The 25040-nt window shown below is 36.4% G+C and overlaps 1 protein-coding gene across 2 annotated transcripts; it reads right to left on the reverse strand.

The window, feature by feature from the left end:
* Window positions 1–454: 454 nt before the first annotated feature.
* On the reverse strand, window positions 455–24736 carry CHORDC1 (cysteine and histidine rich domain containing 1). Of its 2 annotated transcripts, XR_015157368.1 has the most exons (12): window positions 24613–24736; window positions 20743–20792; window positions 18078–18134; window positions 16703–16860; window positions 13407–13510; window positions 12702–12760; window positions 9517–9579; window positions 8940–9010; window positions 7729–7834; window positions 5872–5991; window positions 5177–5239; window positions 455–4894 (listed from the first exon to the last, which is right to left on the reverse strand). XR_015157368.1 is itself a non-coding variant. In XM_086383061.1 (11 exons), the coding sequence occupies exons 1-11, from the start codon at window positions 24674–24676 to the stop codon at window positions 4748–4750; spliced, it is 999 nt and encodes a 332-aa protein (XP_086239187.1). In that variant the 5' UTR covers window positions 24677–24736; the 3' UTR covers window positions 455–4747. The 2 variants fall into 2 exon arrangements, 1 of the variants encoding a protein (XP_086239187.1); XM_086383061.1 differs by lacking the exon at window positions 9517–9579.
* Window positions 24737–25040: the final 304 nt, after the last annotated feature.

Genomic DNA, 25040 nt, shown 5'->3' on the forward strand with positions numbered 1-25040 from the left:
AGATGCCGACACTGCTGGCCTAGAAGTGGTATTTTGATGACCAATAACCTGGACTACAAGATCAAAGCCAACAATTCAGATTCAAAAGCCAGCAATTCTTTTGCTATTTATCCCTATATTTACAGTCTTATCTTTTTCTGCACATGTTATGCTCCAGACCTAAACTGTTTCAACCAATTCTCATACTAATGGAGAAAACTAAGGTAAGTTTAATATGGTTTCATAACATATTTTATCCAACACACAGGTATAAATTCCTGTCTACAAGCTATATGCAAAATACATGACAATCAAAATGACAATGGCAACTTTTTTGAACTGAGGAGGACTCTGAAATTTCTTTGGAAGCTGTTTAAAGAAACTAGAATCCTTAAGAGTTGTTAAATCATAAATGATACGTTTTTAACCCAGCTATTATTAGAACCAAAACCATACAGACAAAAGGACTACATACTTTATTTTATAAATTTATTTTCTAACAAAACATATGAAAAAGTAAGATTTTTCCTGGTAACTAAACACAATGGTACTAGTTTTCCATGCAGTATACGCCAATGTTTCATGGAACCCATTAATTCAACTGACAGACACAAGCAGCATAAAACAGTCAGGAGCACAGAACACAAAGCCAGGTGCCTGAGTTTGAAATCTCTATTCCACAACTCACTAGTTTTGCCATCGGGCAAGTTATTAAACTTGTGCCATAAATCAGTTTCCTTGCCTGTAACAAGAGAATATACCTCACAGGGTATCATGAGGATTAAGTCCATATTCATAAGTCCTTAGACTGGCCCGTAACAAGCGCTGCATGCCTTGATGTTTGTAAGAGCCAGCCAACATGCCAAGTACTACACTAGAAAACAGGAGTATGATGGTTGGCCTAGACACAGTCAAGGCTGTATGTGGTCTATAAGAGGATACAACCATTAACAAATCAATCACACAAATAAATAATTAATAAATATGGAACTCTAAACTGAAATAAGCAACATGAAGGATGACAATATTTTTAAAAAAACATTAATACACTCATCTAATCTCATTTTTGGAACAGAAAGTATTACAGGTTCAGGGAGTAATAAGCATTTTGACAGAATGATAATTCCCTCTCCCAGGCTTAATCTTTCTTAGCAGTCTTAAAAGCATAATTTAACAATACAATCATCTGGACACTGTTATCTGCTGAGTCAAAAAGGATTAGCAAATAAAATTATTTTGCCACATAATTTTTAAGCAACATAAAAATGTTTAAGGCTGGAAGTTTTCACTTAAGTATACATTAAAGGTGGCCTACTAAATTGGAAAAATAAGAAAAGGCATTAACTGGCATTTAATAAAACCATACCCTTTAAAAGTAACTTTTTTATGGAATTCTTCACACTAAGAGCTATACAAAAACTTAAAGAAGTAAAATCAAACTATGCAAAAAAAAAAAAAACAAGCAACCTTTGCAAGTCTAGTATTTTAGAGATAATGTCAAAGGTATAAAGTATAAAGCACCATGCATCTGTACTTAAAAAAAAAAAAACCAAGCCACGCAACAACTCCAGAGTTGTTTAACTTGTAAAAGATTTGGGCAGAAAGGAAGCAATCAAGTAAAACACCAACTTCCAAGCTACCCAAAAAACAAAAGAAATGAAACTTGGAAACTTAGTTAGAAACAAGGTAGGACTTAGTTTGCATTATAGAACTGAGGCTAAAGAATTATAACATAAGCAAAAGAATGAAAATAAGTATCAAAAGTGAATACCAGGTCAAAATAATTTGAATGAAACAAACCAGAAAATTCCTTAACTTTCTGATAATAAAAAGTACCTGGCCATTACAAAGAAAAAGAAAGGTTATGGACCTCATAAAGTGAGCTTTTAATCCTTTTTTTCTTTACTCCAACTTTTTTTCTTTACTCCAAATCCGTCCCCTGCAGTAGAAACACAGAGCCTAAACCACTGGACCACCAGGGAATTTTCACTTTCAAGATTTTCTGTTAATTTATTTATTACAGGTGTATGCATAACATAAATTTTCAATCTGGGTAATGATTTTTTTTTCCCAAAGCAAGGGACGGTAGAGCAATAACCCAGTCATCTTAAGATACTGGCAAGAGCTCTTTAAGGGTCTGTTCACCCTTAGATCGCTAAAGAACTGTCTAAAGAAAACCAAACAAGTTTTACTTAGTAAGAATTAAAATCTCTGGCATAAAATATAAATTTTAATAAAATAGATCACTGCAGTACTCTACTAATATTTGGTTACAATGTTCGTCTATGATAGGTTGATTTCAATTTATATTTTAATGGCTCATAAATTGCTGGTTTTAATTACTATCAAAATACTAGGTCTCAAGAGCTACTCGGAAAATCGTGTTCTACTAAAAACAAATAATCAAAACTAATGTTCAACGTTAGTTGATGGTATTGTACCAAGGCTAATTCTTAGTTTTGTAAATGTTCTAATGATATGTAAGATTTTAGCAGTTGGGGAAGATTAATACAGGACATAAAAAAAAACTGTACTTTTTTGCAACTTCCGTAAATCTAAACTTATATGAAAATAAGAGGTTAAAAATAAAAGTTCAAATTCTCAGCACTTTTCTTCCTTTATATTAGTGAACGTGCCAAGCAAGAAAAATGCTATTTTAAATTTCCCTAAAATGTTGACTTACCCATCAGATTAGTTATCAAGTGTACAATAAACCTAGCTTTATTTTGCTATAGTAATTACTATGAATACACTAAGATAGATGAAGCTTTTCTAGAGCAACAACTGAATAAAGTTACCCAGAATTTTGACCCAGATTGATAATTAAAACTCATTCTACTTAATTTTAACTGTATGTATGAGTCTAAGATAATTGTTTATATTTAGATTTTTATTTATGCAACAAATTCAGAGGTTCCTAGGAATAACAAAGGAAATAGAATGGTCCCTAGTATAATCAGACTAAATACATAAATTGTGAGTATATAATGTATAGATAATACATTATATATAAAGGTGAGTGGTTTGTAACTAACTCTTACATGAATAATATTCTTGCTTTAAATAATAGTTCAAGGGTACATATCACGTATTGCTTAGGGGGAAAAACCTCAAGAAGGAATGATCAGTAAAGGGCCTAGTAACCTTATCTCAAATCAAATCAATTATCAATCCTTATTCTAGATTTCATGTCTCTAAATGAACTCAGGTTCCAGAATTATGAAAAGTTAAAAAAATTTAAATACAACCCCAAGTACTAGAAATATGCATTTCGTTTGGGTCCAATCTCCAGTGCAAAAATTTCTTGCCATGGTATTTTAGTGTCATAAAAGCTGGCTGACAATTTTTCTGTCTTTATACGTAACACAGCTAAACCATTTAATAATTACACTAACTACATTTAATAGTTATTTATTTGTTAAGGGTAATAGACTTGAGAAACACTATTAACTAAAACTGTACTTCCGCAAACTTTTCAAGTCCATTAATACCAAGAAAGAAAAACACTCAAGAAGCTTAAGAAATAATTATTTTAATCTACATAAACATAATATATACTCACATGTATTAAGTTTTGCCGTAGTTTCTGCCTTCATAACATGTCTTAATTTCAGTTTCCTTTGTGAACTCTGCACTGCCTCAAAAACTAATTATCCTTTAATGGGTTCAATTAGCATGAACTATCTAATTCTGTGATACCTATGTTTAATCAATACAATATATAATCAACACTGTATCACCTAGAATTGTCAAGCTGTTTGTGAAAACTTAAAAAAAAAAAAAAAAACCTTCAAAAGAATAAGCTATTTTGTTTATTTCACATGTAATAGCTGTCATAAAGCAAAGTTTAAGTATTTACTTTTCTGATACCCTTATGTATTTCCAAAAGTCTTTTAGCCTGCAATTTTACAGACAGTTTTCCACCAGGGAGGCCAAATAATATATATAATTTATCTTTATAACTTATAAAAGATTCTAAGAGGGCAGGCACAAACTGTAAGTTAGGTACAATTCAGTCATAACACCATACAAAGACCTTATGAATAATTAGGAAAGAGATGTTAACACTACTGTTTAGTCTTATAAAATGGTGAATTTTAATCAAATTGATACCTTTTAATTATTTATGTTTCCTATATTCTTAGATCACAGTGCTTGGCAAGTATACAGGTACTGATGTAATTTTTAATCCAATTAGTTGTAAATGAATTCTGATTTGTTAATCAATGTTTGTATTTCCTTGCTACTACTTAAGTATGACACTACCATGAGTTAATCCCCCTACAAAATGTTATTGTTGAGTGGAAAAGCAATGCAGAGCTTCATCTCTTCCTTAAAGATTTTCAAGTATCATAGGAACACAGATTCATGAAAAAGCTAATTAAAAATTTGACATTCCATCCTGTTTTAGTGATTAATTATAGGATAAAAGAAAGAGATGTAAAAACAAATGTTTCTTTACATTTCTCTGATTAATGTAATATTATGCTAAGAAATATTATAACTGTTATGAGCCATTTTCTAGCTTCTTCAAGTATAGGACACAACTACAGTTCTATTAGTGAAGAGAAATGAAGAATTAATTTAGGTAACTCAAAAGCGATATGGGAGGCACAAAAAGATAAACCAACTTTGGCTTTAACCTACTGCAGACCCTGAAATGCCAGATTCAACAACAACAAGAAAACAAGAGTACAGCGGCAAGCCACCACTTGACCACATAGCAAGAATTCTGAAACAGCCAGTAACATTTCCTTCCCTTCCCAACTCATTCCGTTGTCTCTTCCTTTTGTTTTTCCTCGGTTTTGGCTGCAGGCAGTTCAAGGCTTGCCCACTGCATAGGTTCAGCTTTTCTCATGGTGATCTCAATCTTTGTTGCAGTCATAGTTACGTAGCTTCGCTTTACATCAATCACCTGTAACATATTAAAGAAAATGCCAGTATTCTGGATGGCTTTACTAATTTTAGAGGCAATAAGTTCAAATGATACACAAGATTTCATGTCTATGCCTACTGCTAACAGTCAAAACTCCAAGCTTCTAAGGTCATCTCTAGCCTTAGATGTAAACTCCTGGGTAAGAAATAATGCTAAGTTATTTATCTACTCTGCATCAATGCTTACCTAAAGTACTGTCTTTTATTATAAAATGGCATTTTAAATACTAAGAAAAAATTCTGCTGGATTTATAATACTTACACCCCATAATTTCACATTTTGATGAAATTCCTTCTCTCCTTCAAATACAATGTGTACATTTAACTGGAAAAAAAAAAAGTAGATTAATGGATCAAAACCAAAGTAAGGATTTATGATATTAAAACAGTGATTATAAAAATAAGAAGACACGGATAAAAATCATTTAAGTTATTTTAAGGAACTGCCAATATTATACTTTGAGAAAACCGTTAACAGTGAAAAAAATATTAACATGGAATTTCATATTGAGAACTAAGTAGCATTATTATCTATAAATCTTCTAAGCCACTACAGTACTTTCAGGATGCTTCAGAAATATCTCGCTGAGAACGTTCACTTAAAGTAGTTTCTAGGAAAGTAATTTCAAATTATTTTTTTGAACTGGAGAAACTTTTAAAAATCTTAAAACAGCTCAAGCAAGATCAACATTTTATAGTACAGTGAGAATAATGTGTAGTGGTCTCCCCGGTGTTCCAGGGGCACCACTGGAAGAGTCCGCCCCCAGTGCAGGCATGAAGGGTCGCGCCCTGGCTGGGGAGCTCACACACACGCCGCAGCTGGAGAGGGCCCGCGCTACCAAGTGCCCGCACAGCATCATGGAGGGCCCTGCACGCTGCAGCCGCAACCTGACACAGAGAAGACACACACACTTTCGATGGGACAACGCACAGGACAGAGCTGCCTAGTGTACTCACCAATGTGCTATTTGCTACCACTTGGCTGAGCTCTGGAAGTGAATTTTTCGCATATACTGAAATGGTGACTTCACCCCCAGTCTGATGCCAGTCATGTCTACACGGAACAACCTTTTTCCCCTGCAATATAAGAGAAACTTTGAATTTACAAAGTGTCTTAACCTCTTAAAAAGAGTAATCTGACCCATTAAAATTGAGAAAAACACCACATAAAATTGAGCCCTTAATATTTTTAAGCATAAACAAATTCTAAAGCCCCTATCAAGAAGTTTAACCAATAAAACAAAATACTAGCTTTATGACTTAAGACCATACTTTTGAGACTGAAGTAGAGATATTTGCTCAACAATATAAACCAGACAACATCTTAATCTCATGCATAATAACTTTCCAGTTATTTTCTACACACTGAAATTTGAGGAAAAATAATTGACTAGTTTTAAGTGTCTGCTGTTCTTATTGAATATTTTCCTCTTACAATAACATGAATAAAAGGTAAGAATTTGTGGAAATAATCTTTTGATTACTATTATGGAAATAAATTATTACCTATGAATGATACACTGCTGTAACAATAACTACTTGAAAGATGAAGTGTGATGTGTCTTATAACTGAGGGTAATTTAATGCATGAGATTGTGAGACACTATTATTTGAAAAAGCAATATTTATATTTTTGTATAATTACGCCAACTGAATTTAAATTACTTACACCACTTAAATTTTTTTGCCCTTAAACACCTGGCTTAGTCACTCAATAGTTGATAACTATATGCATTAAAAAATAACAAAAAGGTGTTTTTCATCAAGACTTATACTATGAAAACTTAAGCACACAAAACAACATTTTATTTTTTCAAAGCAAAACTTTCAAATTTTCGTACCTTGGAGAAAATACAGGGAGATTTCACTTTTTACTAATAAAACACTCATAGAAGTTTTGTGGTAGACAAATCATTATAACTTAACAGATAACATTTACAATATCTAACCCAAGTGTTATTAAAAAGCAGACATAATAATATATGCTAATATACACTGAATTCCTAAAGTAATCTAACATAAAGATACACACACTGAAAACATCATTGTCTTGGAGTTTTTAGTGCCAATACAGCACATAAAACTAATTTAATGTATTAAAAGACACGTTAATAATAACTAACAAATATGTATTTAGCAATGAGTTGCTTGCCTTCTTACAGTTTAATGGGATTTTCCGAGATTATTTGCATAGCTACAAGTCTTTTAAAATGCTGTTAGGTAAGTAGAAACTGATGCTTTCGCTTTTCTTTTGCTAAGTTTTCTGGTAGCAAGCAGAGGCTGATTCATGTCAATGTATGGCAAAAACCACCACAATACTGTAAAGCAATTAGCCTCCAATTAAAATAAATAAATTAAAAAAACACAAAAACATAAACAATTCCAAAGAAACAAGTCTACAATCCTACCGTCTGGCCACTAGATGGAGTGTCTGTCATGTATAAATGGCTGAATGACAGTAAGGGGCCAAAAGAGCATCAGAGGTCTCAATGGTAACTCAAATGACCAGAAAAGTGATTTTTAAACAGAAAAAGTCAAAACAAAGTATGCAATTACAGAAAAATATGCTTCCATTTAGACTAGCTTACTATTTCAAAACAATCTACATATTTGTAATCAATATACACAATGGTTATTCTGATCAAAGAGCAGTGCGTTAAGAGCTTGACTCAGATTAATTTTAGATTTTAGTTAGGTTCATCAAACTGAGGAACTTTTTTTTTTTCTTGAATCTAAAGACAGAGTAATCTCAAATGTCTTCAAAATGACTCAGATAAATACACTCCAATAGGCTATTTTTTAAACATTACTTACAGCATCCTTTTTAGTCCACATGTGTTTCCCTGTTGTACAGCCCTCTTGGGCTAAGAATGTATTAAAATCAGAAGTTTTTCTTCTACAACAGCTCCAGTATTTCATCCTTTAAATTATCATAGAAAAATTTTAGAAATAAAATCTGACAGTCAATTAAATTTGGAAGTGTTATAGTAATAAGTAACTTAAAAAAGTAAGCATGTAACTTTAGTATTTTACAAGTGTCTAAGTTGCTAAAGGATGGCATCGCAGACTCGATGGACGTGAGTCTGAGTGAACTCCAGGAGTTGGTGATGGACAGGGAGGCCTGGCATGCTGCAATTGATGGGGTTGCAAAGAGTCAGACATGACTGAGTGACTGAAGTTGCTAAACAGTTAACACTACCAGAAGACCAATAACCAGAATGCCATTTAGTATAGCAATTCTGGCATTCCTGAGTGAAGATGCTTAAAACCATCACAAAATCCAAAATCAGCTTTTCACTGACAGTTTGCATCTCAGTTTCCTCATGAAGCTACTATGAAATGGTTGATCAAAGATTGAAGACCTTCATATTTGAATAAACCAGGAAAGTGAGAACATGCAAAAAATCTAAAAACGAATGTTTACATAACCTGTGATAGGCAATCCCAAAGTAAGTAAAAAATTAACTTGAGAAAAATCTAACACTATTTACTCAAGAAAGATCTAACACTGGAAGACAAAAATTACAGTAAAACTTTGGGTTTGTGTCCTGAACATACGGAAACAGAGTGGAAGATTTTCACAGTACTGTGTTTCTATAAACTACAGTGTAACATAATGAGAGAGGTGCTCAGCTGAGGGCTGTGGAAAAGTATTGGTTTTCTCAAGATGCCACAATGTTGGGGTCTTAGTGTCCCAGGGCCCCAAATTCCAAATGTCCTACCAATGGGCAGGGCAGCTCTTCAACAAAACACCTATTCAGCTTAAAGAAAAAAAGTATCCTATTGTAATATAAAGGAATATTAAAACACATGAGGTTTGAATCACAGTGGTCACTTCAACCGTAACCTTGTATCAGTTTTCCCACCTGTAAAAAGAAGGCAAACTCACATTTCTACGTTATTTTAAAGTTTAAATGACAATATAAGTAAAATACCTAATATTGTCGCATGGCAAATAATGTTTAAAGGCATATTAACATTTCTAACATCTACCATAAAGTTTTCATTAGTCTGGTTTAAGTTACCCTTCGTGGAAAATAGGTACTCCAGAATGATATACACAGACTTCTTCTAGACTCTGTGGACCCTGGTATGTCTATAAGAGAAAAAAAAGAGGGAAAAAATTAGTTTCATATCTCAATGTTACATTTCACATGTATTTGTAAGTACTGGTGACCTCTATGAACTATGAAAATGCCCAAGAGGTAACAATTACCTAGAACATTCATAAATTCACCTCAGGCCATTCCAATAAGGAATGAAAAAAGATTCCTGTTTAGATATGCTTAAATTTCAGTTCCCTGTGAAAAAGGTAAATATTAAAGTAGGCAACAGGATGTATCAGATGTTTTTTAGACTTTTGGGTATGAGGACACATCCCAACATATTCCAAACATATTCAGGTATGTTCTAGAAATTTACAGGCCAATACTAAAACCAAGAAATTAGTGTTCTCATCAGAAACATAGTTATAGCATGATTATGTGCTCACACAGTAAACTCTGTGAGCATTATGAATTGAAATGGAAAATCGAATAAGCAATTCTGGAAGTCCAGGGTGATGACTTCTTATCCCTACAAAGGGTAAAATGAGCTGCAGACCTATATATATATCCAGGGTTTGTCTGGAAGATCCGGGCCCCATTGCTGCTGTAGATGAAGGCTCTACAGATGAATTCACAAAAAGTTATGTTAATAAAACATAGATGCAGCCAGTAGTATATTTTCTGTCTACTTTGGTATTTACAGCAACCATCCTACAGTTACAGAAAATAAAATTCTGTACATTTACTTTTTGTAAATTCAGATTACGGGGTGTGTATCTCCTGAAGATACTCCATGGGCACCCAAAACCCAGCGCATTAAGATTCTGAACTTCTATCACTACTGTTCCCCAGACCTCCTACTCTTCTTCCCCACCTTATCTGATGGCACCATATCTACTGAATCTCTCAAAGTAAAAATTCTTCAAGTCCTCTTCAGGTTCTCTTTACCTTCTACCCTCATGTAGTCTATCACAAAATCCTGTCAACCTGAATTTTAAAAAAAATCTTACCAGTTTAATTTGCTAAACTTCCTCAAGATCACTAGCAGATTCTCGGCAATGAAACTCTGCTAAAAGATTCTGATGAATTTCTCTGCCTTCAGTTTCTGGACTCTACCATCTACTTAAACATGCACCACTCTCTTGTTTAAAGCCCTTTAAATACCACTACCTCAAACCATATACAATAATCAGTGCCAGTGGTCTGCACATTTAAATGTGCCTCTAAGCCCAAAAAGAAACAGACTTCCTAAAGAGGATAGAGAAAGCCCATCATGAAGGAAAAGATGAACAAACTGAGTTTCATTAAATTTAAAGAGACTGTTTATTAGAAGCCATTATTAAGACGGTGAAAAAGTATAGTCTCTCTGACAAAGGACTTGCAGCTAAAACAGATGAAGAATCCTTAAAATCATTAAGAAAAAGTCAACTTAATAGAAAAACAGATACAGATTTTGGACAGTGTCACAAAGGAGGACATCCAAATGGCCAACAGGCATACAAGAGCACAGTCAACATCATCATCAGCAAAGTGCAAATTAAAATCACAATGGGAACATTCCACATTCACCAGAGTGGCTGAATATAAAAGACTGATATTACAGAAGTGTTACCAAGCTGTAGAACAAATAGACCCAGCCTCATATATCACTGCTAAGAGTATAAACACAACCACTTTGTAAAATTAGGTGGGAGGACCTGCTAAAGCTGCAGACACACACACATACATACACACACACACACACACACTCACACACTGAAGAAGCAACACTATTTCTAGTTATCTACCTAAAAGAAATGTGTAAACGTATCCCAAAGTCATGCACAAGTATGTCCATAATAACATGAATCAATAAACTTCACAGGACAGTAGAAAGGATAAACTGATTGGCACACTCAAACAATGGTATGCTTTAAAGCAATGAAAAGGAATAAATTACAGCTACATGAAACCAAGATAACCACAAACAGTTAAGCAAGGAAGACAGACTTAAGTACCTGTTCTATGATTTTATTTACAGTAAATTTTAGAAGTGGGTAAAACTAATCTATGTTGAGAGAAAAAAGTAGTTACCTTTGGGAAAGGAAATAATGGATGAGAGGAAACATATGCACTCTGACTAATAAACTTGTATTTATATATATTCAATGTTGTATTTCAGTGAAAAAACTTTAGAAACATTACTTCAATGGCCACCGTGACCTAAAGGAAGGCCTAAGCTGTGAGCAGCAAGCCTTTCAGGATCTAGCCCGACTTTTCTTTTGATCTCAACTTTACATCAGCAAATTCTGTATCATTATCATTGACATTTTTGATTTTTGTACATGACTGCTCTCTCTGCTTGGAATATCCTTTTCCATTTATAGAACTGTCATTCATTTCTCAAAATTCATCTGGGATACCTTCACTCTGACATGCCTACAGACCCCACCACCTCCACTGCACCTCCCGCACCCAAAGAATTAATCATTCTCTATCTACTACATCTACCTTAAATACATGGGAATGCATTCGTATTTCCATCTCTAAAGGAACAAGGTGATCCCAAACTCAGCATGAAAGAAGACTGCAAACCTGCTCCCAACCCTAACTCCAATGTCTCCTCCTCAGTTAATGGTGCACTGAGATGCTTCATTTCTGGTTTATCAGCAGGTCCTGCTAATACTTCCAGGTGTCATTCATTCTAACGTGCTTGTCATGTGCTGGCACTGTTCTAGTACTCAAGACATAGAAAAGAGAAAATGTTTTCCTTTCGAATCTTATATGAGTGAAGAAGGGAGGCGAAATCTGTAAAATAAGTAGTATGGAATAAGGTGTAAGTGCTGTGGGGAAATAAGGACAGTATGGAAATGGTGGTGAGGGTGTACTATTACACAGAGTGGGCAGAAAGAAGCCTCAATGAGATGTCTGATGACATCCTACATGTAACTACTTCTCTAAAACACATGCCAATGCCTGGTTTTTCAAAATAGCACCCTAGCTGGTTTTCCTTCCCTTGATTCCACTCCTGCACCACTAAATTTACCATTCATCAGCCAAAGATATCCTTTTAAAGTCCCTCCTTAAACAGACTACGGCTTTATATTATACTTACTAAAGCCCGAACTCCTCACTGCGACGTACAAGGACCTCCATAATCTTGCCTGCCTTTCATACCCTGTTTCATACCCTTGATCAATCCTCCACTGACTTTTCTTATAATTTCTTGAGTAGCCAAGCTCTAAAGCCTCTAAACATACTACTCCCACATCTACTCCAAAGTTTACACAACTCATCTGCTACATCATTCAGATTTCTGACTTAGTGTCACCATATCAAAAAGGACTTCCCTGGTAAGTGCCCATAAATAGTTTTACTCTGTATCTCCTTGTCAGCTTTATTCAAGTCTACCTAAATTCACAGCAGTTAAGAACTTATTTGTTGTCCTCCCCAAAATCAGAATATCAGCTCCCCAAGAACAGGGATTTTTGGTTTATTTAATACCACATTTCCAGTCCCTAAAACCATCTCCGGCACACAAGAAGTGCTCAGTAAATGCTGACAGAACTAGACCTGTTTATTCCTGTGATCTATCAGACGTACTCCTCAGGGACAGGCGCATGCTCATAGTCCTGCTCCATGGAATAGTGCCCAACACATAACAGGCACGTAAATGTTTGTATCTAACTGAGTCAGTAAATTACTCTTTTCTCAAAATAAGAAGTTTACTTCCAGACGTAACACAAATTTTATAATATATACCTTTGAACACCCTCCATTTTTACATGAGGTTCCAATCTTAATTTCATCACTGTCTTCTTCTAAAAGAAAGAAAAACAAAATAGAAACATTAAAATAGAACATTTTTACTATAGTGCTTTCTTAAAAAGTACCCTTTTCTTAAAATGAGTATTTAAAAAAAAATAATCTAAATACAAAAAAACTGCTATTTTACATGATTTTACTTAACAGTTTTCTGTGTGACCTTTCATGTAACACACATAAAAATGAATCAGAAGCCAACTATTGTGATTAAATCTTGCCTATATTCCCAAAATGGCACAGGACATGATGCACTTCTATTCTATAATGCACCCTATATCCAGTATATTTACCTTATGTAAAAGAGAAATCATGATTCTTTTTCCCCAGATAACAGGTATGGGTCAGAGAATGCTGAATATATTTTATATCATGCATAATGAAACATTTACAAAAAAGCTTAATTCACTGTTAAAAAGTAATGAGTAACAGAATAAAAAAAATTAACAGGTTCTCCTTTTTAATAAAAACAAAATGAAATTAATCACAAATTCATTCTGTGGTTTAACACACATTCAGTGAACAAAAAAGTTCTTTACTACAAAGTACTACTTTTTTATATCTATATGCTATAAACTATACTGCTTCTGCTTCTTTTAGATAACTGGCTAACTGAACAGAAAAATATAAAAAGCAAAATCTTACCTTTCTTATTTTCTTCATTCCCCGATGACAGTTTAAGTTTATCAAGTGCTTGTTTTAGGGAGGCAGATATCTTTAATTCCAAATTTGTCATTGGTTCATCCGGGCTAGAGATTTTGGAAACTTTATTACCATTATTGAGGTACAAAAACATTTCTTTTATTAAAAATAAATATACTTAAGAGTCTACTTATGATAAGTCAAAAGCTTTGTGAATCAAGTCTTTCTAATTAAAAAAGTATTTTACAATAACTGCTATAATATAGCTACGTTTCTAAGTTTTAGCAGAAAAATGTTGATACTAAATATCAAATAACCATGCTACTTTCAACACAAATTGTGCTAATGGGAAGGAAGAAAAGACTAAGAATCCAAATTTGCCAAGATGAGCAACTCCACGGAGGGGACTGTGAAGGAACTGCCCAAGGAAAACCCCGAGCATGCAAGTACGGACCAAGTGAACAATTATGCACTAAGTGATTCACTCAGCAGGGCGTGCACACAGCACAACTCCAGGGCAGGTGTGTCCACTGTATATGCAGTTATGCTCAGGGTGAGGGAGCCACATGTCTTTCTTGTGCCTTGGCATGTATCGTTTTCACTGTGGCATAGTGGAATTCTCTAAGGGAATCGTCCTTGTCAGGGAGTCAGTTTGAGTTGAAAAAGAACTCGGAGGCTTTCCTTTCCATTCTACCACTGTTTGTTGAATATTTTTTAAGACATTCTTCACAGAAAAACATTTCCTTTCCTTTCAAAAATTCTAATAAAGAAGAATTTTATTTTAAAGCAGCTCATTTTATCATTACAACAGTACATAAGTGAATAATTATGTACTAAGGCAATATTATGCACGAAGTGAATCCATATCCCTCCTGGTGGAGACAGTTCATGTCACGTGGACACTACTACACGCACCTGTTCATGCAGTTACATCACAAGGCAGTTGTAGCAGGGTTAAAAAACAGTACCAACAGTGTCCCCTAACATTTTGTAAAGTGCTGTATGTAGAATTTAAGACATTCAATAAGTGTTAAGAATACTAATAAATGCAACAATAAAGCTAAAAAATCCTAGGTTATTCATTCTACATCCTTAATGAAAAACCTACTGCATAGGAGGCACTAACAAAGTACATAAAAACTTGTATCCTCATAATCTCTATAGTACCATCCAATGAATTTAGGATAAAATACTTAATTTCTCTTTCTCTTAGGTGAAGTTATTAAAGTGAAGTTATTATTTTAAAAAATATTACCTCATACTGTCAATTACAGTAGACTCAACTTATAATATTTAATAATGATCCATGTCAAAATTCTTGTCTTTTTATGACTTCCCTCCCCCACAACTGGCAAATCAATCAGTAAGACGTGATAAAATTTCTCATGATTATGAATAAGGTGGATATACAATAAAATCATTCTAAGTAGTTTGGTTAAATAAACAAAATAAACATCAAAAAGTCCCTGAGGGTTTTTTCTTTGTTGGATATTAGTCAAGATGCTATAAACTTATTTATTTAAGATTAATAAAGAAAAATTGGGGAAATCATTAATCCATAGTATGAATATCAACAAAGGTCATGTTTGAGGCCAAAAACCATCTTTTTTTTTTAAGTCCTGTATTTTGATTCTAAAACAACTAAGTACTCAAGGGCTATGTGAAGAAGACCTGGTATAACAGTGATATCCAACAATCCCAGCATATGTGGGATTATACAACAGAGTATAGTGGGTAAGCAAGTATGAAGAATCTGCGCAATTCTACTGCAAAATGAGCAAAATGTATTTTTAAAGTATTTTAATAGATATGCCATGTAAATCAAATAGATTAAAAATTGATCAGTAATGAGACTAACAGTTTTCAGACAACTGGGGGTAAAAGATGAATGACTAGGCTTATTCTAAGTGGCAAAATATGGACAAATATATAGAATCTGACCCAATACAAGGGAAATTTATATACTCGGTAATGATAAAATGAGCTGCTTTAAAATTCACTAGAATTTTTGAAAGGAAAGGAAATGTTTTTCTGTGAAGAATGTCTTAAAAAATATTCAACAAACAGTGGTAGAATGGAAAGGAAAGCAACCAAGTTCTTTTCCAATTCAAACTGACACGGACGATTGATTCCCTTAGAGAATTCCACTATGCCACAGTGAAAATGATATATGCCAAAGCACAAGAAAGACGTGTGGCTCCCTCACCCTGAGCATAACTGCATATACAGTGAACAAACCTGCCCTGGAGTTTTACTGTGTGTATGCCCTCAAGGAAATAGAAGTGAAAAGGTATTATCTATGAGAAAACGAATTTATAAGCAGAGTACATCATGAGAAATGCCAGACTGGATGAAGCACAAGCTGGAATCAAGATTGCTGGGAGAAATATCAATAACCTCAGATATACAAATGACACCACCCTTATGGAAGAAAGCGAAGAACTAAAGAACCTCTTGATGAAAGTGAAAGAGGAGAGTGAAAAAGTTGGCTTAAAGCTCAACATTCAGAAAACTAAGATCATGGCATCCAGTCCCATCACTTTATGGCAAATAGATGGGGAAACAATGAAAATAGTGACAGACTTTATTTTTTTGGGCTCCAAAATCACTGCCGATGGTGACTGCAGCCATGAAATTAAAAGACGCTTGCTCCTCAGGAGAAAAGCTATGACAAACCTAGACAGCATATTAAGAAATAGAGTCCTTACTTCTAGTCAAAGCTATGGTTTTTCCAGTAGTCATGTGTGGATGTGAGAGTTGGACTGTAAAGAAAGCTGAGCGCCGAAGAATTGATGCTTTTGAACTGTGGTGTTGGAGAAGACTCTTGAGAGTCCCTTGGACTGAAAGGAGATCCAACCAGTTCATCCTAAAGGAGATCAGTCCTGGGTGTTCATGGAAAGGACTGATGCTAAAGCTGAAACTCAGAATACTTTGGCCACCTGATGTGAAGAACTGACTCATTTGAAAAGACCCTGATGCTGAGAAAGACTGGAGGCAGGAGGAGAAGGGGACAACAGAGGATGAGAGATGGTTGGATGGCATCACCGACTCGATGGACAAGAGTGTGAATAAGCCCTGGGAGTTGGTGATGGACAAGGAAGCCTGGCGTGCTACAGTCCATGGGGTCGCAAAGAGTTGGACACGACTGAGCAACTGAACTGAGAGAAAAACCAAATGGTTCAAAAGTTGGTGAACTACACAAAGGCTACAAATGATATGATGCAAAATTGTAAAAGGTAATACCAGGAACAAATGCTGTTATTAAGTGTAACATGAGTATATAGCTATATAAAGTGTACCTTGGCCTTTTTATTGCTTCTACTGGTTTAGGGGCCTGAATGATGTGCTCCTGAAATTTGGGTTTCAACTCAGATAATTCTTTCTTCTCAGTAGTCTTGACTTCAGGTTTGACTGGCTCAGGTGGCTTCTCACTGTTATGCCTTCCTTTCGTACAGCCCTGTTGGTGAAAGGTATTCATTCACTGAGAATTATCCTATTATCTATTTCACATGCTGTAACAAATATTAATTTTCAATTCTTAATTCATAAATTCAAGTCCATGTTTTCTCCACTTTTAACACACTGACTTATTTTAAAAAACTAAAAACAGAACTTCAAACTAAATATATTTGTAAATGAGTTCCTACATGTAGAATAATGCATTAAAAAGAGGCCTCTAAATTAGACCTAACAAATAATCTCCTTTAATTATTCTATTAAAGGAATAGCATAAACTATGCTACAAACTCTGGAGATCTCACAGAGAATTCTACAAATTATTTATACAAAAGGGCCTCAATCTGAGTCTCAGTTCTCCTGCTCCTAGCTATATGATCTTGAACAAGTTAATTTTTTTAAACTTGTTTCCTCATCAGTAAAATTGAGACAATTTTTGAGAGGATTAAATAAAAAATACAATAGAGTCAATAAATGCTAGCTCCCTTTTCTATATACCATTGACATACATTTTAACGTCCCTGAAATCATAAGGTCAAAGGTATGTCATTTAATTAGCAACTTTGGTCTTCTTTCTTAAGGGTACACAGAATAATAGTGCAACTTCATGGTATGTGAGATAACAATAATTTATTGTTCCTAACTGAATATGATTTAAATTGTTGCCTCCTCATGGAGTTCTATTTAAGACTGCTAACATCAAATAACAAGGAACTACTGCATAGCACAGGGAACTATATTTAATATCTTATAATAACCTGTAATGGCAAAGAATCTGAATAAGAAGAGGTACACATATGTGTAAGTGAATCACTATGCTGTATATCTTAAACTAAAAGAACACTATAAATCAGCTATACTTCAAATAAAAAATAAAAAGCTAAAGAAAAAATAAGCTGTAGGAAAAAAATTCTAGAGTGTAATTTAGATGTATATAAGTACACTAGAAATGAAAACAAAAAAAGGACTATTAACATCAAAAACATAAATTGACAAGTAGTTAATTAACATCTTGAAACTCTAATCTCTAAAACAGATAAATTCCCTACTTTAAGTGCCACAGAAGGGAGGTGACCTCCATTTTAAAAGAAAGGGACTATCTGTAAGTTAACAAGGACTAGAGAAAAGCTGTCCAAAATCAGACTCCTCAAATCTGGAGATTCCCGTAATATGTACGTTTTGGGGGATAATCTAAGAGAAAAACACATTAATACTTACTACGATACTTAAAAAGTCAGAAAAATCAGTTGTTCTTCTCTTACAGCAAGACCAACCCTAGGAAACGTAAGAGCCAAAAGAAGAAAACAAAGTGAAAACTCTTTGTAAAAGAACCGCAACTCACTGAAATACCACTTGCACTTACCTCCTTGAGTCGCAAAGTGACCCGTATATATATAAATTTATAGTATTAAAGTGCTGTAAATAATTAATCAATTTAAATGTTTAGTCTTTGACTAAAAAAAATGAATTAACCAATGCGGCTGTGATCCATCATAAAAGGAAGCACCTTAAAATATGGAAACAGAAATTGCTTCTGATTTAGAATAGTACTTGACTTTTAGAACAAAAACATTTTATAATTTATAAAATTAGATATTTTAAGGAATCTAGGGTGCAAGCGAAGTGCTTTACTTTAAAAAGTGACTTAGATTAAAATCCAGTAAATTAAGAGATACTCAGCATAGTTGTTTCTCAACAATAAGCATTGTATTTTCAGAAAAACACTACTTAATGTAGCAGCTTAAGCACTGTTAGATCTTTCAAGGTGACATGAGCTTTTCAGTTAGAAGCATACAAATATAGAAACTGTAAAGCACTATGAGATTCCTAAACAAAGTATCAAGTACCTAACCAAAACACTGCTTTAAGTTGTCACCTATAATTCCAATACAGTACAAGAAAAAGGAAATAAAAATGCAGTAGTCCCAAAGCTTGGGATGTCTCAAATCCAGACTAAGGGCCAGCTTTGCAGATACCCACCTGGGCCTCACTGTTTCTCTCAATATATACATGAAGAATTTGGTAGTGTCTTTTTCATAATACACACTTAAAAGCTTTTTTAAAAAGAAGTGCCAAATATTCTATAATTCATATTTTCCTTTATTCTGAAATTTTCTTTTACTCTGAACTGAGATGAAAAATAACGAGTACAAAATTAAAGGTTTAGTTAGTATAGATAATATTGTCACCAGTAAAGCTATTTTGTATGTAGAAAGTTTTATTATCTTAATTCTATATGAAGAATTAAGTATTCTGGGAATACTGGGATATACACACGACATAGACTAGTTGTTCCCAATGCCCACCCGAGATGTTCCTCAGTCAAATGTGAAAAGGAAATTAAAATTTAAGTTTGCGAGTATAGGGCTGCAAACTGTCTTTTCTTAAGAACTGTTCTTTTCCCTGAATGTGCCTCTTCTAATAAGAATAATTTGGAAAAGGAAATGGCAACCCACTCCAGTATTCTTGTCTGGAAAATTCCATGGACAGAGGAGCTTGGTGGGCTACAGTCCATGGGGTTGCAAAGAGTTGGACATGATGGAACATGCATGTACAACTTGAATAGTAAAATGTTTTTTTCTTTTGCTCATGCAATGTTTAATTTTTTACTTGGCTAAACAGAAAACTGACAAGAGTACACAATCTACTGATGAGATATTTTGCTTAAAATCTACTGGGCTGTGAAATTCAGTAGTATTGGAAAGTCTAGGTCTTCAAGAAATGTTATAAAAACAATAATAAACAGAACCTAATTAGAACAGAGAAAGAAAAATACTTCCAAGTAAAATCATCAAGTTTAATCAGAACAATTAACAGTTGGATATAAACAGAGGAGCAATGGAGTGAATGACTAGAATGTTAGTGGTATCATTACTAGCAGCAGCAAAGGCAGGTTATTTTTGGAATAAGGGGTCACTTCAGAACTCATCTGTAGTTGCCAATGACACACATAAATGAAAAGTACATTGTAGAAGTGCAGTAAGGACAAAATAAACTGAATGAGAGGGAAAAAGGAAGCCCAAACTGAGAAGTGAAGTGTGCCCATGGTTAGAAGATATGAGGAAAAACATCATCAGAAAACACAAAGATGCAAGGAGTCAGATCACAATTTGTGGTATCGAACGTTTGTTCTGTTTCTCTCACTTAGAGGTAACCAGATTAATATACGCTTGTTATTTGCTTGTATATCATTGTTTTTTACACTTGGCTAACAGCTAAACACCAAGGTCTAATTACTCCATGAAATGTAAAATTAGAAATTCAAAGGACATTGATAAATACAAACATGATGTACTGCTTATGTTCCTAAGAAAACCTAAAACCATAGCAGCCATGTTGCAACATTTTCTTTTGAGATACACAATGGAAAATGTACCTCATTATCATAAATTTTAAAAGACCAATACACCCAACACATCGAACAATATTCTGTCATGTCTCTAATTCTTCAGAACACCAAGAAACACTGGCGGCACCTCTCTTCTGCACTGTATTATCTAAACTTAGGCGTCTGTCCGGAGTCGCACTGCCAAGTGTTTGTAACAGTCCTCCCTAACATTCAGAGCTGCTCTTATGAGCCAACAGCTGCCCGAAATGTTGAAAGACTAAGAATGCGTACAGTTGCTTTCATTTCCCCTCAGAGTCAGGTGAAGAAATGAGGGACGTAGAAAATTAGAGCTGGAATAAAAATAATAATTTTCTAACTGGAAAAACCCTTCAGATTGCCATCTACTGTCTCCTTTGACTCTAGTGGAACACTTGCTTAAAGCACTCCAAAATGGTCAGTAATAAAGCATAAGCTGAGGAGGAAAAAAAAAGATCTAGTATTATACCTCTGAATTTACTACATAAATGTTATGACAAAAATGTATCAAGCTCCTACCTTTAATGCATCATGAAAGACTGGAACGCCTGGGTGGTATGTGCAAGCATCTGGTCAAAAGCAAAGAAAAAAGAAAACACTTCACAATGAAGAAAACCCATTTTCCTTCAGTGTTAACATATAATCCTTTTTCCATATGCAGGTAATACTTCACTAATGCTCCAGTTTGATGCATGACACACAATGCTTAATATAACATTGTATTAAAATAGTAAAGGTTAAAATTCTAATTTGAGTATGACAGCTATAAATAAAAATACACATAGTTCAAGTATAACAAATTATATTTTGTATTCTAATCTTTACAGTAAAATTTGTTTAGTACCCAAACTTTAGTATTGTATTTCAATTTTGTTTTTACAAAAATATTATCAAATTTAAACGTTTTTGTGTGTATTGATCCATAAAAGTTGCCCAAGAGATGCCGTAAAAAGACATTTTTGAAGAATAGGTTCAATTTTTTAAAAACTAATATATCAATAATATCTAATTGCTAATTTTAATTTTCTTAAGTAGGTGTCAATTCCTAGATATAAACCTTATCAAAAAAAGGCTTAAATTTTACAAAGTTTTCAGGTTTGTCACTGATTGTTAGTCTATTATTTCCCTACCCCCCCCCACTACACCATCGATTTTTACTTAACTCTCTAACGAAAATGGAATTATAGTCTGCAATATGGAGTATTACGTTTAAAAAACGATAATAGACACATTTATTCCCTAGTTAGATAGAACCATGAGCTCAGAAAAAAGCCAGCTCCACACTTGTGCAATTTTCTTACAAGGATACTTTGTTCAAACTTTCGTGTCTGTTTAGCACTCAACTGACTACAACCTCTGATTCCTGGAATCACCTTGCTGCTGCTGCTAAGTCACTTCAGTCGTGTCTGACTCTGTGTGACCCCATAGATGGCAGCCCACCATGCTCCCCCGTCCCTGGGGTTCTCCAGGCAAGAACACTGGAGTGGGTTGCCATTTCCTTCTCCAATGCATGAAAGTGAAAAGTGAAAGTGAAGTCGCTCAGTCGTGTCTGACTCTTGGCGACCCCATGGACTGCAGCCCACCAGGCTCCTCCGTCCATGGGATTTTCCAGGCAAGAGTACTGGAGTGGGGTGCCATTGCCTTCTCCGATGATACATTTCTGGTGCTGAGAGAAAAATCTCCCTATCCCCGTATTAAGTCAGTATGGTTTCTTTGGTTAGTAACCAGGTACTACATAGAGACCATACTAGCTAATAAAGCGAGAAAGTGTCAGGTTCACAGTACAGTACCTAAGCCCAGATTCAGAAGATCTACTAATTAAGGGTAGTAGTGGAATTGAGGGCTGGAAAAGGAGATTCAAAGTAGAAATGAAAGTGTAGAGGAACAGGAATTTGAGAGGAGAATCAAAGTAGAGAACAGAGAGCATATTTCATATCAAATTTACATACAGTCCGAGGCACACAGTGCATAATGTCTGACACAGGCATATATAATAATGGACATTCTGGCAGCAGAACAGCAAGAGTGAGTCAGGTCTTAACCATACAACTTGTATAAACAGTCCTTGAAAATCACTGCTAAATAACATGCAGATGGACATCTTTCTCTCTAGTCCTTAAAAAAAAAAAATCAAGTTTGACACTTAAGCTCAAGGTAATATTTTATGGGTAAAAAGCTACCGACAGCAGTGGTAAGAACCAGGGCTTTTAACACTGAGTCTAACCCAGGCTCAAATTTTGGCTCTGCCTCTTGGTAGCTGTTTGTTTCCTCAAATGTGTGGACTGAATACAATATTGTTAGTGAAGAAATGCTTCTTCAAAAGCTGTTTTAACACATGCAGATCACCACACCAAAACACTCCTTTAGCTTTTGTATCTCCATTTTCCATCAACCCACCTACCTGTAGTATTGTAAGTCCCTACAATAACCCTGGGCTTCCCTGGTGGCTCAGACAGTAAAGAATCCACCTGCAATTCAGGAGACCTGGGTTTGAAAATCCTGGGTCAGAAAGATCCCCTGGAGAAGGCAATGGCAACCCCCTCCAGTATTCTTTCCTGGAGAATTCCATGGACAGAGGAGCCTGGCAGGCTACAGTCCACAGGGTCGCAAAGAGTCAGACATGACTGAACAACTAATTTTGTTAGGCTAATAACCTTTCAGCAACCTTAAAAGTGTTCCCTACTTAATTCAGTGCTGTGGATGCTCAATCCTTGAGACTGTCTACTCCGCTGGCTTCCCTTATCTCTTTCCTAGGCACTGAACCATTTCACACACACACAGAGCTGACTTCCAAAAAATTGGCTATATTTCCCCTTAAAATTAGGCTGGTACTTTACACCCTATAAACATACATATTATCCCATTCAACAAAGCATAACACTTTCCTCTTTAACATTAAAGCAGAATAGGTATAGCCACTAAAGCAATTTACTTTTTACATAGGCTACCAACAGCAAAGGGCTTTAAAACCTTTGTTCCTTGAGTTTTTTCCACTGAAGTCTCGTAATTTTCTCCCTGAAAAACTTCACATTAATACTGTAAAAGTAATTAAAGTTATATTTTCCTCAGAAGCCTACCAAAGAGCTTACCATTTTAAATTATGTCCCCAATTTACCTGTGCAGCAAGATAACCATTCAGGTATATCAGAGGTGAAAAAGAGTTTTTAAAGTTTGATTTTAATTCCCTACACAATGAGGAAACTTGTTGCTAACTTGTTGTACTTCTTTTATTAACTGGGTAAACACTTCACAGGGTTGTTGTAAAGATTAAATGAGATAACGTAATATATATTAAGTAACCGACCAATGTCTGGCATACAGAAAACATACAATAAATGCTAGTGGAATTTGAGAAAGTGTTGTTAACTCCTCAGTTTTCAAGGAATCAAGTCAGTCCTTTACTCCATTCACCTACCAAAATTCAAATCCACTGATCAGTTTCTATCATTCACCTAGTCAGTAACTCTCAAGTTTACATCCTTAATCCTACACCTGGGTGCTGGATAGCTGCACCTCTTGGGCACCTGGGCTCGGGGGAGAATTTTTCCACCCGGTGGCGGTGCGGTGGGATGGGGGATGGTTTCAGGATGATTGAAGCGTTACATTTATTGTGCACTTTATTTCTACGAGGACTACATCAGCTCCGCCTCAGATCACCAGTCATTAGGTCCTGGAGGTCTGGGACCTCTGCTACAGAGGACATTTAAGCACAGTGTCCTGCAGACGGCGCAGTACTAAGACGGGAAGGCCATGCAAAAATACCCAAGGAACACGGACGGCTACAAAGTAACGGATGACGAATGGTATCTCCCACTGGAACAGATGTATCAAAACCGAACAGCGTAACCGTTCAAAAGAATCTGAACCAAGAACAGTTTTGTTTTTTTTAAAAGTATGGTTAAAACAGTGAGTCAAGTGAATGCCAGGATAACCTGCCCGCTGCCCAACCCTGTGTCTGTCTCTGACACACACGCGCGCGCGCGAGCGCGCATCCACCGCACGGCGAGCCCAGGGCACCTGGCTAACTCCTCACCGCTCCGAGAGGCGCGGGCGGGGACAACGATGCTCTTAACCCGGCCCAGAGGGAGAGCGGACGGCCGGGGAGCATGTGCGCCGGGCGCTGTGCCGAGGGCGGGCGCCGGGTGCGGACGCCGTAGCCGGGTCCCGCAGAGCGGCCCCGCACCCGGGAGCAGTCCGGGACGCGGCCCGGCGGGGTCAGCCTGGGAGGCCCCGGGCGTCCCCTGGAAGGGATGCGGTTGCCCGGCGGGGTCAGCCTGCGAGGCCCTGGGCGTCCCCGGGAAGATGCGGCGGCCCGGCGGGGTCAGCCTGCGAGGCCCCGGGCGTCCCCGGGAGGAGGTGGAGGGGAGGGGGCGGCGGCGCCTCTCTCACCGTCAGAGTTGGTCTCGGGGTCGAAGCGCTGGCCGCAGCCCCGGTTGTAGCACAGCAGGGCCATTCTCCTTCCCGGACGCCGGAACCGCCACTCACTGCCTCTGCAACTCCCAGCGCGCGACCCGGGCTTGCGGGCGCGCAAGCTGCCGGCTTCCGGGAACGGCCAGCTCCGCCTCGGGAACCTTCGCGAAGGTTCCGGCCGCGCAGGCGCAGCGGTGACGGGAAGAGGCCAAGGAAGAGGCGGGGGGCCCGCAGGTTGGGCTCCGCGGAGCGGCAGGGGAAGAGGGCGGTGCGGCGGCTGGGCGGGCCGAAGGGCGGGGCGGGGGTCCAGCAGGTGGGGCTCCGCGGTGCGGCGGGGCTGCAGGCGCGACGGGAAGCGGCGGGGGAAGCGGGCGGAGGCCTCGCAGGTGGGGCTCCGCGGCGCGGCG

This window comes from Bos grunniens, chromosome 29 (genome assembly GCF_055505025.1).
Source record: "Bos grunniens cultivar Pamir isolate PY7600 chromosome 29, Bosgru_T2T1.0, whole genome shotgun sequence".
NCBI lineage: Eukaryota > Metazoa > Chordata > Mammalia > Artiodactyla > Bovidae > Bos > Bos grunniens.

Bases quoted from the DNA above. Each gene is read 5' to 3' on its own strand.
- CHORDC1 (XM_086383061.1), bottom strand. From the start codon at position 24,676: ATGGCCCTGCTGTGCTACAACCGGGGCTGCGGCCAGCGCTTCGACCCC. The intron at 18,135-20,742 runs GTAGGAGCTTGA...TACGTTTCCTAG, and splicing joins TCTTTCATGATGCATTAAAG to GGTTGGTCTTGCTGTAAGAG. The intron at 13,511-16,702 runs GTACACTTTATA...CAAAATCTCTAG, and splicing joins GAAGCAATAAAAAGGCCAAG to CCCGGATGAACCAATGACAA.